General features: G+C 42.3%; 1 protein-coding gene and 1 non-coding gene across 2 annotated transcripts; one reads left to right on the top strand and one right to left on the bottom strand.

The window, feature by feature from the left end:
- Window positions 1–3,595: 3,595 nt before the first annotated feature.
- On the bottom strand, window positions 3,596–11,197 carry GLRX5 (glutaredoxin 5). The gene is made up of 2 exons (XM_032689742.1): window positions 10,854–11,197; window positions 3,596–4,993 (listed from the first exon to the last, which is right to left on the bottom strand). Exons 1-2 carry the CDS (start codon window positions 11,161–11,163, stop codon window positions 4,815–4,817), a joined length of 489 nt encoding a protein of 162 aa, XP_032545633.1. The 5' UTR covers window positions 11,164–11,197; the 3' UTR covers window positions 3,596–4,814.
- A 2,359-nt stretch (window positions 11,198–13,556) lies between these two features.
- Window positions 13,557–13,830, top strand: LOC116789119. Its single transcript, XR_004357902.1, has one exon.
- The last annotated feature ends 3,429 nt before the right edge of the window (window positions 13,831–17,259 follow it).

Here is a 17,259-nt window from a genome sequence, read left to right as displayed (position 1 = left end):
AAAAAAAAAAAAAGTAAAATAATACCTGAATCCACTTAGCTACATCAGTCCTATTTTCTGTGTAATTAAAACCTGTTTTCCCTAGGAGATTCCAGGAAAGGGCTCTAGTTAAATCAGTGAGGAGTTTCCATAGCCATGATCAGGCCATGTCAGAGACAGCAGCACTTCAAGAAAGAGCTATTAAATGAAACAAGCAACATCCAGTGAAAAAGTCCAAACCAAATAATGAACAACAGCCCCTTAAAGAACAGTGTGTTCATCTCAACCCTTTCAGCCAAAAACCAAACTCGACCCCACCACCAAGAATCATTAACAATCCAACCCCTTTCAACTCTTCCTACCTTTCCTTAGTGTCTTTCCACCTTTGCTCACAGACTCTTTTAACAGGTAACATGTATCTTGTAACTAATGAGTGTTTTTTTCTTACACAATCCTGTAAAATATGGGTGTTGAAAACTCCTGTGTTAGAAAATCTCGTTTCTGCAGAAGGGACATGCAAATCAGATTAGTCAGGAATTTACTGCTGAGGTTGCCAACTCTGCTTTTTAATATTGCCCTTCTCAGATGCAGGCACAGCCAGGGCCTTGCTGGGATTCTTGATCCCAGCTCAGGACAGATTTTCCTTGGTACAATTCCTTTATTTCATGTTTCCACGCTTCATTGTTTTTTATGTATTTTGTAAGTATCAACAGGCTCCCAGAAAAGTCCTGCCAAATATTTCTAGCCCATCTTTTAAAAAGAGCCATAGAACTCAGTGAGAACATGAAAATAAGTCTCAATGTTATCAGACCTAAAATGGAGGCACTTATGTATTTCAGGGCATTTAGATGGTACAAACTTATTTTTTTGGAGCAGACAAGCAATGGAGAATATTGACCACAACCAAAATTTGCTAGTAAAATTAATGCAAGGAAAAGGTCATTAGGGCTGAGAAACACGCTTACCTTGTAACCCATTAATGTGTCCCAAGCTGTTAACAGATGTTTTTTCAGGGTTAACCTCAGGAGTAACTTCTGGGTTGACTTATTTTAATTCTCCTGAATCAATGCTAGCAGCACAATAACAAGTCTTTGTAACCTGCTTCCTTCTGCTCCTCAGGAGGACCAGTTCCAGAAGAGCAAAGAAACCCTAACTCTTCTGGTGAAGGTTTGGAATATGAACAACCCCATTTGCTTAAACTAAAGCACCTTGTTTTGTATGTAAGAGGCGAGAAGAGTTAGAAGATGCAAAGGATTAATTATTTTATGTCTGGTGAATAGGTTGGTCCACTCAGTTCAGCCTTTCAGCACCAGAGCACCAAAGGCATCCTCAGAATAAAATGTAAATAATTATGATAATGGTTTCCAGTTTGGAATACATTCACACTACAACCCTATAATAACAAAATAACAATTCCACATAATAGTTTACATGCATTTACATACACCTCACTGTAAGCTCTCAGCAGGACAATACGGCCAGAATGGGTCCAGAAGCATCTCACTGCAGGAGCAGCCAGCCAGAACACCTGCCCAGTGCAACACAGAGAGCACAAAGAGCGGGAATGGGCCTGTGTGGTATTTTGGAGCTGGCAGCTCCAAACACCCAGCCTGGATCTGTGGAAGCCCTGCAGGTGGCAACAGTCATGCACAGCCCTGACACCTGACTGACCCCCACAGACCCAACTCAAGACTAGGCAGCTTTGCTTCTCTCTTCACCAAAGATGGCAAGGGCAGCTGCCCATCTTTGCTCTTGGCTGTCCTTCCCAGCAACTTCAGCCAGCCTTCCCAAGGTGTATTCCTGACCACTGTTACCTCTTTGGTCTTCATTTTACAGCAGAGGAATTAGGGAAGGACAAGCAGCAGCACCAGTGATTTTTTCCCCCATCCTTCCCCTTACGTCCTGTGACAAGCTGCTCCTCCTGAGGGGGAAAAAGTCACTCTTTCCTCCACAGAACCTTTTGCATCTCTTGAACCAGGATCCTCTTAGATCCTTCCAGCTCACACCAGCCCCCAGTATTAGCTCAGCACATCCACTGACTGTCACCACATATTCCAATATTAGCAGTTGCCTTGTCTCATTGCCAAAGAGCATGAGAAAAGCAGGTGCGATTCTCTCAAGGAGAGGCACAATTTTTTTCCTCAAAAAAATCAGCTCATTTGCAGGGGCATCCCTTTAGGATCGGAAGCATATGCTCTGTTTTACCTCTAGTTTGAGAAACAGCAGAAGATGATGAGCAGAGTGCAGAATACTGCCCACCTTCTAAAATGATCAACCTAACAGAGAACTAGTTTCTTAGGGAAAATACTTTCAATCAACAACAAAATAAAGCTCTCTGTGAGCATGTGAAGTTTTACAATGAAAGCAGATGGTGATTTTTTTATTACAGCTGGATTAACATGAGTGTTTTTACATATGTGAAGCAATTGCTCATGCAGACAGAGGCTGGAAATGTATGGCTTGCACAGGAATGCAGGTAGAAGTTTCTATACCCACTCTGTGGCTTTGTCACACACACTTTATGGAATCACTGCTGCTTTTACTTGCTCAATCATGTTCCAATTAGGCAAAGGATTGATAGAAACACTACTATGTATGTTATGCAAAATTTTAACCAAATGATTAAAAACAAAAGAGGAAAAGAAAGTAGACAAAGTAGAAAAACTTTCATAGCTTTATTAAAAGCAGAAACTTGTGCTGGGAGAAAAAAATTGCTGCTTAGAGGAGAAAGACCACCTTATGATGCTAAAGTTCCCTTTATGTTAAATTACTAGCAGATACTACTGAAAAATATTCAACAGAAGAGTAAAGAATAGAGATCTACAAAACAGCAAATCTGGGGGGTTGTTTTAATAGATTTATTTAGTAGTCAGACTAAGAGTTAACCATTGAAACAGAAATAATCAAATTATCTTATTGTTTACTGTGTACATTCGTTTCAATAGGTCTTTTGACACAACTAAACAAAGACTTTTGAAATTCACTTATACTTCTAAACGTTGTTTTACGTTGCCATTCAGAATGGCAAAAACTACTTGTGAAAGATTAGCCATAAGAAAGGTCATTTAATTTGAATTCAAATGCTCAGAATTAACTTTCATCCATACCTAAAGCTTTGCATTTAATGAATGTGGTGTGGTCCATGAACAGAAGAAATCATGCACTCATATATCCTTGCCTAAAACCGCGAGTGATTGTCCCCAAGTGTAACTTATTCATAGGCAGTGGCCATTCAGTCACCTCCACTGGCACTGGGCAGCTGTCAGGAACAAGGGAATACACAGAGAACACAAGCACTGTATTTAATCCTGGTGATATGAATTGCATTAGAACTAGACAGTAAGCTTACAGTGATCAGTTTGGCAAATTCTGTGAAGAATGTACTAGTAGAGTTTCTCCACTTGCTTATGTAGGCAGGAGAGATTTAGAACTGGAACTTGCATCAAATCTCTCCTGTCTGCAAGTTCCAGTCCTGTCTTCCTCTTCCACTGACCATTCACAATTTTTTCTTTCTCCAAAACACATTTTCTATCTTATGCAGTGGAAAACATCTTGGGTTTCAAATCAAAAGTAATATCAGTTTCATTAGTAATTTAAAATAAAGAGCAACTATTGTAGACAATCAACATAAAATACAGTTTATTTCCAACCATTTGCTTAATTCACATGCAAACTGGTTTATATTAATAAAACTGCATTTAGAAACAGCTTGGTTAGATTTTAACCTTAGCAGTATTGCCATAGAGCTGAAGCTACACTGGTTAACACAATTTGTTTTCACTTAGGGAAATGTGGTTAGATAGCTATAGACAATTCAGAGACTTTCCACAAAGAAATATTTATCTATTCAGTAGCCTGTCTGCTGCACTCATCCACATGAACATTTCATCTGTAAATTCCATGTTTGAAGACTATATTCTTTGAAGTACAGCAGTCAGGAGAGAAAACACTTGGAAACATAAACATATAAAAAGATAACTTAGTAACTAGCAAATAATACAAGATTACATTAATAACTGAAGTGTTCTCCTGTACTATTTCAAGCTAGAATACTGAAGCCTGAAACAATTCCCACATTTGAGCACTAACACTGAACTACAACACACAAATTATATAAGCAGGGGGAAAAGCTGCTTTGCAAGAGGTAGAAAAGGTTTTATAAAATATTTAGGCACAATGCTTAGCAGTTTTAAAAGCCATCAGAAAGTTACAAAGTAATAATGACCACTATACATGTATTTGTACAGGTCTGTTTATTTTTACCCTTTGGAATAAAAGCGTATTTCATGCACTCTCATAATCTTTTTTCTCCTATATTGTTGGAAAACTGTTTTTCTCCTACATTGTATGTGATTACACAAGTTTTACAGGCTTTCAGGAAGTCTTATCACCAGGAGTTATACAGAAAAACTGATGCACTATTACTTAACGCTTTTTCAAGAGAAGAAAGGGAATGAAATGCTCTTTGTGTAGGTTCATGTATCAAAGAACAGAGAAACACACACTCAAAATTCATAAAAATATTATTAGTTCTTTTGGTTTACTCCCACCTCAATTAAGAAGAGAATGCTTTAGAAGTGAACTACTTCTTTTTCAAAACAACAATTTCCACAAACGTATGTTATACAGTGCAGTGGTTATATTCCAATTTTCACAATATCCATAAATCATAAAACCAAGATCACTACATTTACCATGAGCTAAGAGACATTCATTTAGTGTCAGTTCAAAAAGATGCCTTCTTTGACCTAAAGTACATAAGGCTTTATTGGTAACAAGTTCTCATCAAAGATTTGCTTTATTCCTGTCACAGCACTTTTCTTTTCTTGCTCATTTTACTTTTTTTCTTGGTCTTTCTCTGCATCCAGTAGCGCTGAACGGATTCCTAGTTTCTTCAGCTCTTCTACAAGATCTCCATTCTGGTGCATCTGGAGGAGTATATCACAGCCACCAACGAATTCACCATTGAGGTACACTTGTGGGATGGTAGGCCAGTTGGAGTAGTTTTTTATTCCTGCATAAGATAAAAAAAAAAGTATTAAAGGTTTTCCCCCTCTCTGAATAGAATGGTATTTTAAAAGGAATGCTTTGCTTCCCCAGGACAGTACTACTGATATTTTCTTTCCCATTAAGGCAAAAATTTATCTACATAACAAGAGTACTATCAGAAAAAAAAACTATGTTAGAGTTATGTTTGGTTCTCACTCCAACTCAAAGACGTGGGTTGAAAGATATGGAGTCAGCTCCTATACTGACTTCAAACAGGAGCTGGAAAAATGTAGTTTCTTTTCTCCCTCTCAGGAAACAAGCAAATATGATTTTTCAATCAATTACAGAAATGAGAAGTATTGAAAAATACTGATAACTGTTTCCTTTGCTTTATGTTTCCCAGAGGGACTTTAAAATACTTGGTGTTCTTACTGAATTCATAGTTATACTTACTCCTGTAATTTCAACTGCAAGATATATTCAACCCTGTAGAAGCCTTATGAATTTCAAACTGCTTTATCTTTCAGTGCCAGACCTTACAGCCCATGGGAGGGGCAAAAAGGCTGAAGTCTCTTTAAAAGTACTCATTAAAGAAAACAGAGACTGAGCCACAATTATGAAGTACAGAATTGAAGTTTAAAACTTTACTTCCTAGAAAACAAATCTAAGACCACCCAAAAATACAAACTGATCAGCTGGTGCACATTGAAACTCAGCTTGCACTTAAAGGCATGACATAAAAAATTATACAGAAGAATCACTGTATCTAATTTGCCACTTTTTAAATGACCCTTCACACAAAGCCATTATTTCTGTAGCAGAGGAAACAGCTAAATCCTACAGCTGCATGCTTTTATACCGTGTCCACCAGCATTTGATTAGATAACGAGGTTTGAATTCAACATTTTTATGTATTTTCAATATGCAATGCCTGGAATTTTTCTGCCAAAGGCATTAAAGCCCATATAGCAAAGTTAAGCCTACAGACAACAGAGGTGCCTTTTCAGAACATCAGAGCCCATTCACCTTGGAAGTCAACCCTCTACAGACCACCAGTGAGCTTTAGCATAGTTGTCAAAGTACTAACAACAAATATTAGATCTGTATAGTTGAAAGCACAAGGGAACTTATTTTCTCCTTAGAAAACATTTTAACCTCTAAATACTGTAAAGATAAACCCCCAGATACTCCAGGTAAGAAATAACCATATAAGTAAATTATGCTTATTTTATTGGAACTTACACTGCTTTCCTTTTTAATAAATATGTCTAAGTGCACAAATATACAGTGGGGTTATTATTTTAATGTATAAAAAATGCAACAGAGCTAATAATTCCCCTTGGTAAAATATCAGTGTGTTTAAAAAAATCCACTAAAATAACAGCAACCTAGAAAAAAAAATGGCTGTGACAAAGTATTCCTAAACACAAAGTACACTGTCAGCTAAGAGATTCTATTTTGCCTTCAGATTCTGTAGACAACCAATGTTTCAAAAGCCCAAAAGAGCAAGTTTAGCACATAAATCAAGGCCAAAGGGAACTCATAACCATCTAACTTAACCTTCATCACCACCTGTAACTTCTTCCTTAGTATTTCATTAAAACCTCTCTCAGTTGTTTAGATACCATTTGCAGAAATTTTAAGCTTTGATGTCAACCTGTATTTATCAATACTTTTCTTAAGTGCTCTTTGGCCTTTGAGTACTCAAAACTGCTCAAATTGTCCTAAAGGTCTTTTAACCCATAAAAGTTTCAATGAAAAACTGAGTTCCAACATTAAGATGTGCTTGAGGACGACCGTACTCAAAAGAGCAGATATGACGTAGGGTTTGTTTTTCTTGAGATACTGCAATGCCAAATATGAATTGAGAACCAAGGGCTCTACATAATAAACCTACTGCTAACAAGCATTCCAAGGTAACACCAATAATTCTTTTCACAGAAATATTTTTTTCAAGGACCCAACTCCACAAGCACTGATAGTACTTTCAAGGACAATCAACTTCAGATAAAAACAAGAATACGATCAAGCTCAACTGCTCTATGTGCTGCATTTCATGTATTGGACAAGCTGCTTTAAATGCCTTTGTGCCTGGACTCAATCAGATTACAAACACCCCCTCAGCTGGCCACGCAAATCCTGCCTTAGTTACTGTTACTACTCCAGTAGTGTTAAAGCCAGTCAGCCTTGGCTACTCCTGCTGCACTCGGGATGTGAGTTTGTGATGGTTCCTTTGGCAATACAGACATCCCAAGGGATCTCCGTCCTCCTCTCTGCAGATCGTTTACTTGCTGCCCTTCAGAAGCTGCAGCTTCTGCTCTGAACCATTTGCTCTGGAAAACTACATTCCACAGGCCAGTGTTCAGTTTACAGCTGTGCTAGCACACTTTAAGGGGACTGTGGAACCAGGACTGGTGCAAAGCATCACTGAAAAGGGTACCCAATTCCAGTTACCAATTTTCAGCCTCTCTTGCCAGCACTAGCACTAATGAACGATGCCCACAAAAAAGAACTGACTCAAGCAACACTCATTCCTACCACAGTTTCTCCAGAAAAGTAAAGTTTTCATGGAGATCACAGAACCATTAAGGTTAGAAAAGACCTCTAAGGTCATCAAGTCCAATTGTTAACACAGCACCATCGTTTACCAGTAAACCACATCCCCAAGTGCCATATCCACATGCCTTTTGAACACCTCCAGGGGTGGAGATTCAACCACTTCCCTGGGCAGCCTGTTCCAAAGCAAGTATGACTAAGGAAAGGCTGGTACAAGGGTGAGAGCAAGTATCAAGACCACCCGCTTGGTAGCATCTCATGCTTTGGTAAAGCAACAGTGAAAATAACCTGAAGGTGAACCACCACAACAGTTTAAACTAGTTTAAACTATGCTTTTCTAGTATGTAATCTCAAGCTTCTCTGCCACCTTGGTGACTTGAATCAGTCTAATGCTGTCCAGTAGCTGAGAGCAGGATGGATAACTTCTGGAAGAGCCAGCTTCAAGAAACCTGAAATGTCATGGAGTCCAAGAGTATGCCAAGCTTTAATAAGAAGGATTTGTGTCAGGGAAGCTTATCTTCAGTTGAAGTTCAGATAAATCACATGAAGTACCAGTAACTTTAGTTTCACAGATCCGAGCATGCTTTTAGGTGAAGAGGCAAGTAGGGGAGTTGTACTGCTTTTACAGCCTGCCATATTTTAGCACAGGGCATGTTCCAGCAGTTGAACTATAACTACCTAAAAATAAGGTGTTTCAACACATACAGGCAAGAAACCAACAAGCACTTCAGATTTGCCTGAATCGCCATCTCTCCAACAGCCTGCTCTTACTACAAATGTATAAGCACAGATATAGGCCAAACCTTTAAGTGAATACAAAGGTGAATACAAAGCTAGTGGCCAGCTCACATACAGCAATCTCCTTACGGATCAGTCTCTAGTTGATGTCCTTGATATTTTCACGGTTAAAGGCTCTGCATCCCCTCACTACCATGCAGTGCAGATCATGGTCACTTTTGAGCACCAGAGGCCATATCCTGGCCTTCAGGCAGTAACTGCTGAACTACACTTGGCAACTTACAGAACTACAGCTTTGAGTAGCCCTGTCCTCTCCTCTGATAGAGACAGCCATCCATAGCAGCAGGCACATACAAGCTTTTTAGGGTGCAGTAGGTAATACAGATGAAGCAGTACAACAGTCTGCTGGCCTTGAAAGTGGCTGTGTTGTTCCCCAGCTCTTCAAGGCTCCATTCTTGGTGCTGGCTCTGGCACTCAGCTCACAGTACAAAATGCTAGTTCATCTTGCACACCCAGTGTTCCAGGTAATAAACTGAGCTGGCCCTCTGTACAGCTGGACAGATGCCAAAGCCCGTGCATGGAAGGGAACAGAACAACTTCTTTAAGCACCTGGGAACCAGCAGGATATTGTGCAAGTGTACGCTCCATAACTGCATTCATCGCTTAGCCAAACAGTTTGAATCAAAACACTAATTTCAATTTAAAGCTCTGGTAGCCATGAGAGCAATAAGCTCTGGGAATGCTCAGCACAAGCCCGAATTCATGTAGAGGAAAAATTTAAAGGACTCAAAAGGAAGATGTTCCTGCTACATAGAAAGAAAATACTATATATTCACCTGGTCAAGTCCCCAGAGACTATAACTTACAAATGCATTGCTCATTCAAGGGCTCACAAAAGCCCCCTCAACCAAAAGTGAAATGCTGATGGTTTGATTTCAAGGTTTTGTTTCCTCCTTTTTAGTTTATGAGTCTGTTCTAGTAAACCATACAATTAATAAATTCAGATATGTAAATAAAGTTTATAAAACTATCATAATTTGTTCACCTGCCAAAGTCAGTAGAAGATTTACTTGAACAAAACCAACATTCATTAACAAAATATGTCATCACACAGTAGCTAAGCTTTTAGACCATACCAACTATTATACCTGTGAACTGAAAAGCAAACAAGGACTAGAAAAATCAGCCTTTCAGCTAAGAGCTAATGAAAGACTGAATAGGTCAGACGACACCAAAAACACAGGAGAAGAAAGTCACCTGATACATGCCAGCATGTGGCTTTAAAGCACATTTTAGTGTATTCTGGACAAGAACTGTTAATGCCATGCACCTGCAAGACTAATTACTATGTACATGTATTATTTTTTTTTTGCTTTAAAACTTTTTCAAATAACCACATAGAACCTCAACAGTCAGAAGAGGGAAAGATGACAAGCATTACCAGAACAGAGTTTCCATAACTGGCAAAAAACTCTTATACAGAATAGCTAGTACCACTTGAGCAGTAATGGTGAAACTATTACTAAATATTTCTTGTGCAAATGATTAGCATAACTTTCTACTTTATCAAAAGAAGCCCAGAAGGCAGTACCAGCTGGGAATCAAGTAGTACCAGTCCAAGCCACACATGAAATTTCACCACACTGTTTACAGGGAAGACAAAACTTGATAAAGTATTTCAGAGGTCTCTAGCACAGCTCTGTATCTATGAACTAGGAAAGGCAGCATGGCAGGAAGAGCCTGATCTCAAAGAGTCACCCCGCACACAGAACTGCGTGCAGCTGATAACCAAGATGTCTTGGAGGGTCATAGAAACCAAACCTGGCCATCTGGGTAGGGCAACCTCAACGGCACATCTCTGTGATATGCTTCAAATTCCACTAACACACAGATGGAATCACAGAATCCATCAGGTCAGAAAAGACCTCTGAGATCATTAAGTTCAACCTATGACCCAACACCACCGCGTCAACTCGACCATGGCACTGGTGCCACATCCAGTCTTTCCTTGAATACCTTCGGGGATGGTGACTCCACCACCGCTCGGGGCAGCCCATTCCAGCGTCAAATCACCCTTTCTGCGAAGAAATTCCTCCTAATGTCCTACCTAAACCTCCCTCAGCAAAGCTTAAAACAATGTCTTCTTGCCCTGTTGCTTGTTGCCTGGGAGAAGGGATCGATCCCCACCTGCCTACAACCTCTGTTCAGGTAGTCGTAGAGAATGATAAGGCCCTCCCTGAGCCTCCTTTTCTCCAGGCTGAACACCTCCAGCTCCCTCAGCCGCTCCCCACAGGACGTGCTCCAGACCCTTCCCCACCTCCGTTCCCTCCTCCCCGCGATCTGGGCCTCCTCGATAAAAGATCCCAAACCCGACCCAACCCACCCAAAAGCGAGCAGAGGCAAGGCACAGGTGAGACCAGCGGGCAGGGGCCGCCCCGCGGCTCCCACATTGCCCGCGGCCAGGGGCGTTGAGGCAGCCCCGACCTCCCGAGGGCCCTTCCCACAGGGAATTCTACCCCCACAGCGGAGCCGGGGCCGGCCCGGGACGGAGGCGGCGCGCAGGGGTGAACCCGGCCCGTCGCGGCGCTGACCTTGGCGGAGGTCGGGGTCCTGCAGCACGTCGTGGGCGCGGTAATCCTCCACGCCGTGCAGCCGCAGGATCTGCACCACGGCGTTGCTAAACCCGCACAGTGGCTGCGCCGGGCTGCCTTTCATGAACACCACCACCGGGTGCTCCCGCACCAGCCGCTCCACCGCCTCCCGCGACCCCGAGCCCGAGCCGCCGCCCCCGCCGCCCTGGGCCCCGGCACCCTCTCCGGCCGCCTGGCTGAGCGGGCGCCCGGCCCGGCCCCGCAGAGCGGCGGCCCCGACCCGCCAGCCCACCCGCACCGCCGCGCTCATCGCCCCACAGCCCGCACCGCGTCCGCAGCGCCCGCCCGGCGGTGGGGACAGGGACCGGCCGTCGCGGAGCGCCCCCTCCGGATAGGCCTAAGGAACCGCCAATCACCGGCAACAGCCAATAGCGTGAGGACACAGCGAAACTCATCCCGCCCAGCAACCCCGAGGCGGCTTCGCATTCCTAGCGGAGGGATCCGAGCCGCTGCGACCGCATTGGGGGACGGAGTTGTCAATCTAGTGCGGATTGGTTGATCCCGCCCTCCCCGCGGACGCGATTGGTCAGACTGCTTCGGGGCGGGGCTTTTATAGGGAAATCGCAGAAGGGCACGTGATCGGCGTGAGGTTCCTTCCGCTTCCGGGTGGTGGTGCCGACGCTCGTGGTGTCGGGGATGCAGGGGCCGCCGCCCCCGCCCGGGCCCTCCATGGGGAGAATGTGCCGCCCTTCCCCTCCGCCGGGGGATGGATGTGCCACCCTTCCCCTCCCAGGCCTCCCGTGCCCTCTGCGGGGGGCGAGGAGGACTTGCCGGGCGGCCGCCGCCGTACTCAGCCGCTCCCTTCAGAACCGGGAGGGCGCACCGAGGGCCTGCGGGGAGCTCTGGGCTGTGTTTGGGCGCCGCCTGCCCTTGGGCTGGGGCTGGGTCCTGTCCTGCCGGCCCTTTGTTGGTGCAGGATGTGGTGGAGCTCCTTGGGGCCGGGGGTGTTGAAGGGCCAAGGGAGATCCGGGCAGGAGGGGCTGCGCTGGTGCATCGGCCGCCTGTGCGGGGCGAGGCTCAGAGGAGGCAGCAGTGGGACCTTTAGTCGGCACCTCCTGTCCCCATAGGCAGCAGAGGTTTTAAGTGGGCAGTTGGCAAAGTGCTGGCTGGCTCTGCCTCCCTGCTGGCTTTGGCCGTTCCCAGGGGTCGATTTGACTGCGTTCAGTTGCCCTGTTTTGGTTGATTTTTTTTTTTTTTTGGTGGGATGGAGCGGGCGATTTGTATCACTGAGAAAGAAACCGTTCGTTGCATGCTCAGCTTTAGTGCTGGGGGAGGAACTCGAGCAGCTTTGCACAGCTCGAGTGGCTGCAGGATGGAGAGGTGGGAGCGAGATTGGGCTGGGTGGCTGCCCGTGCAAAAGGGTGCTTCAGTGGGTGCTGGAACACGGGCAGAACTGCTGAACATTAGCCAGGGAAGTGCTGGATTTGGAGCATGTCCTGCAGATGGTGTGTGCAGCCAGCTGTGCCTGAGCTCCGGGGCAGGTCCTGTATTCTTTCCAAGAACTTGGTGCAGAGCATGGAGGTCTCCTGAAACAACAGGGCCCATCCTGTAAGTAGAAGAAAAATGTTGGAAAGTTTTCCTCTGTACTGAAATACAGTCTCTCACAAATAACAAGTCAAAGTGTGTTTCTGAGTATTAATTTCCATTGCTCGTGTAATATCCGGACTTTTGGTATATTAATGGCCATTTGTCTTTACTTGCATTTGTAAGGAGTATAACTTTTTCCATCCAGTTCTGCTCCTGTGAGAGCTTTACAAACAAGATTGACTTGTCTTCAGCATTCAGAAGACTGCTTGCCTAGCTTTGCTTTTTGTAGTATCCAGATGATGCTTGAGTGACAACTTTGTTTTCATTTTTTATGAAATCACCCTCAGGCATCACTTCTGTTGCCTTTTATTTAAATTTAATTAGAACACATTCCAAAGGGAATTGTGCCAAACTTGCACTTTATCATCCCATGTCAATAGCTTATGAATAATAAAAGTGTTGCTGCACTATTTGAAAGTAGATGTATTTATGAAGAAATACTTTCTACAGTTAATTTGAAGGCCAAGTTCACATGTTGTGTAGCTGATGAACATTGTGTATTTTGTGTGTCAGTTCATTTTGGTTTCAGCAGAACATCACAGGCCAGGCTCAGTTGTGTTGATAAAGACACAGAGAAGTGTTTACTTTCTGCGGTTAATGTGTCGTGATTAACGTGGTGAAGGTTGTGCAATATGAGGAAAAATGTGTCTACTTTGTGCTAGATGAAACTACAGCAACTCATGAGGAGCATAGGTGTGCTTTTCTATTTGTTTAACTGTTTTAATATAAAAAGACATAACAAGTGTTGTGTAACAGCCCAAGTAGTCTGTTTTGTTTTAGATGCTGGGGAGTCAGAGTGGAATGAAATCAAAATTGATTAAAAAGAAAGATATCTTTCTATTCTTAAAGACAACTTTATTTTAAAATGCTTTCTTTCAACAAAATATTCAGCTATGAACAGGGCTCTAGTATTTGCCTCCCTGAATTTTGTGCCAGCTATTTCTGCAAGGGGACGGTTCATTAGAAATAAGTGACACAAGGACACCAGACTCAAGAGTAACATGTGAGGATATGCTCTTTCCAGTATAACATAACCAACCACAGTTGTCGTTTAATCCTCTGTAGTCGAAGAGGTGCCCTTGGTTGTTGGTACCCTGGGCACACCAGGCTTGCAGAGAGAGCACCTGTGTGAGGAAGCCGAGGCATTGCCTGTCAGAGGAGCAGCAGCGACATGCGCAATATTCCTCCAACAACTGCCATTCTGTTGCCACGGAGATAATGACTTATCCCATGTCATTATTGATCCACCAACAGTAAGAGCAATTCTGCAGTCTGATATTGTTTGGCAAATAAAGTAATGTCTGCTGAACACTGAAAAACTGCTATAAGTGTTGGAAAGCTGCTCAGAAGTCTGTGCTAAACAGAGGTACCTGAATTTGCAATTACTCACTGTAGTTTTGTGAGATTGGCCTGTGAGCTAATATTAAGCTTAACAGAATGGTTTTTAATAAAGTATTTACTATGGTCAAATGCTTCTGGATTATGCAATATGCAGCAGTTTGTTAGTGGATACACTTTTCCCTGATGATAAGACTTAGAACAATTAGCCCATGTACACTCTAGACACAGAGATAATTATGTCACCAGGTCCTGGCTTCTATCAGTCTAAGTGAAACTTCTTGTATTTTCCAGATAATGATTTAAATCATCTGTTCAGAAGAAATATTAATGGGACTCCCATAAGACTCCTGACAGTTTGATGATGTTCCTGCTAGAAGACCTTTTACCTCATTTTGAAAACACTAATAAAAGCACCAGTATTCAAGCTGCAGGGCTCAAATGCTCACTGTTAGTCCTAAGTGAGTTTACTTTCAGGCATTCTGCTGCTGAACAGAATTATTAATTATAAATTGATGGATTGATGTTCTTACACGGTGTACAAGGAGGTGGACATCCAAGAATGATACTGTCAGCAGTAAGGTTTTTATTTTTGTTTTTAAGAAGAGGAGAGCTAAGTTAGCTGGTGAGAAAGAAAAGTCTCATTTCAGTTTATCAGAACAGCACACCTCTTCATGTTCAAGCCTGATATCTGTGTGTCATTCTGACTTGTGATAGTGACTGGAAATGAGGTCCCTTATTGTGCCCTAACAATTGAGCTCTACTTAGGCCGTTTTTTTTTGTTTCTTGAAGTTTTTTAGTGGGTTGGCTTGAGCTCCAGATGTTCTGCATGCCAGGTAAATAATTTCAGCATACCATAAAGGTAACATCTGGCAGCACCGACATATCTTCAGTTTTCAGAGCATTATGAATGCTTAAAATGCACCTATAATTCTGGGCTGCCTAAATTGTGAACACTGAAGACACATCTGTGAAAAGTTCTTGGTTATTTTGAAGATGAGGTAGTTTGAAAAAGTTGTGCAACAAGCAGCAGAAATGTAGAAGTGTTGTGAGGGTTTTACTGATGTAGAAAATCAGGTCCCATGGGAAATTAACATTTTGGAATTTAGGCTATATGTAACTTCCCATTTTGGGTCTAACCTGGAGATCTGTAAGCAAGCTTTTTTCTGAACCGGGTGGGTAATTACATAATATCCATGAATTTATATTCCCAAGACAGTGTCTGTGATAGCTTTGAAATACAACAGTCCATTTCATAAAGGACAGAGCTGAAGAATATGTACAAAATTACCTACATCAGTTTAACTGATGGGGGATAAACATGACCTAAGGCAGTTTTTTGACTTAGATCATGTAAGGATGCCTTTGGCAGAGAGGGGTAAAGGAAAAATATCTGAGCTCCACATTCAACAAGTAGAATGCAAGATCAAGTTCAGGCTTGAATGTGGACCTTTAAGAGAGGCACTCTTTAGACTTACAAGTTTGCTTCTTAGTGACATTGATCTCACTTTGTTCTTGTTTTCACTCTGCTTTGTGAATTGTGACACTGTCCTGAAGCTAGGATGTAGTATAACCTCTGTAATAGAGGAGCAGAGTTATTCTTTGTGATAAGCAAGCTGCTTGCAGCTGTTCTGCCTGATCAAAATCTGTTAGATCCTTGTTTCTTAGTTGCACATGGTAGTGGTGCTTGAGTCTTTCAATATTACAGAGGAAGCATAATTTTATATACATCTATTTACATGCAGAACTGAGAAATACTACCTCTAATAAGAACACCTCTTGCCTCTTTTAACCTAGGAGTTAGGAATGCAAAAATCTTTTCACAAGTCTGAGAAAAAGACTGGACAAACTCAAGAGAGAGAACTTGATCTGCTAAATATTAAAGATACCATTATGGTATCAAGTCCTGAGCCATAGAAGGCTGGGGGCTGGGATTGTAACTATGTGCATGTCCTGTTCTTTGCTTCCTGTGCACTCACTTTTGTCCAGTGTTGCAGGAGCAGTGTCTTGAGCTTTGAGTTTTCCAAATGGTATATGGTAATAACTGCCCTGGAAAACCCCAGGGCAGTCTCTGCCTGTAAGAAAGATTCTCGTGCCCCAGTTAAGGTCTGTCGGCATACTCTCTATACCTGCGGTGACAGGGGTGCTTTCCTTGGCTTGGCTTGTTTTGAGAACGTGCGGATGCAGTGGGACAGGAGCAGCTCCGATTATCGTGTCTGTCGTGACCACGAGGGGGCCCTGGCAGCTCCGGTGAGGCGACGAGTGAGCCCCGAGTTACATACTGTGCTAAAAGGACGGGGTCAGGACTGAGTGCTTGTCTCAGTTACGTCTGTTGAACACTTCTGAATTCCTTACCTCTTCTATATAATTTTTTGATGCAGTATTTTGATATGTAATTTTGAGAAATACATCTCGTATTACAAAAACGTTCCTCAACTTTAATAAATATCACTGGCCGTTTCATCTCTTCTCCATGTTTCAACACCATGAACTACTTCTCCAAGTCAAAATTCAAGAGTTTTGCACACATCACTGTATTTATGAAACAGATGGAATTGTTATGGAGAAGTTTAATAAGATTTTTTTTATGTCTTACTGGTTTTAAACTTGGTACAATGATATTTCAATAAAGATGTTATTTCTCTCACCACATATCCTTTAGTCTTTCAGGTTTTTTCTAGGAATACATGTATACATTTTAACATTTTTAAGCTCTTGTAATGTTCCTTTGCAAAGACACTACAGTCACCAATGTTGCGACCAGAAATCACATGAATTGCTGTTTCTTAATCTTTACTTGACAAATCTGAAAGTCGTTCTGGGAGCCTGGAAACTTTTTGTTGAAACATTAGTCTTTAGTTGCTAGTGTTATCAATGTAATTTAATATAAATAAACTCTCATTACTGTAAAAATATTGAGTGTAATTCTTAGCTATATCCTGAATGTTTGTGGAAGTGCAGTGGTGTTATTTTAAAGCAGGGATGAAGAGAAGTGAGTAGCTAAAGCAAAATTAGTCATTCCAACCAATGATACCTGTAAAAAGATGTTTCTAGTCTCTAGTGTATAAGGTGTTGTGCAGAATAAAATGACCCTCATCTGACTTACATGTTATTGTGTAGAATGAAGCTTTCCAGTTTTTATGCCCATTGGAGTTCTTTTGACTAAAATTTCCCAGAAGAGCTGCACAAGGTTTATCCTCTACTAAAGAGAACTTGAATTTGGATGAGGCAGATGTAAAGTGTGTTACCTCTGAGAAGAGAGCTGTGATGTGGAATCTGAGGGCTTGAAAGTTAATTGAGAACTGACTTTGACAGGAATTGTGCATGGAAATGTGCCCATGTCTGGCTGCGGTATGAGGTTCTGCAAAACTATTTCTATATGTACGAACTAAATTGAGGTAAAAGTATCTCGGTCGTTTGT

The sequence above is a fragment of the Chiroxiphia lanceolata genome, chromosome 6 (assembly GCF_009829145.1).
Source record: "Chiroxiphia lanceolata isolate bChiLan1 chromosome 6, bChiLan1.pri, whole genome shotgun sequence".
In the NCBI taxonomy this organism is placed as follows: domain Eukaryota; kingdom Metazoa; phylum Chordata; class Aves; order Passeriformes; family Pipridae; genus Chiroxiphia; species Chiroxiphia lanceolata.
This window is presented reverse-complemented; position numbering and strand designations above follow the sequence as displayed.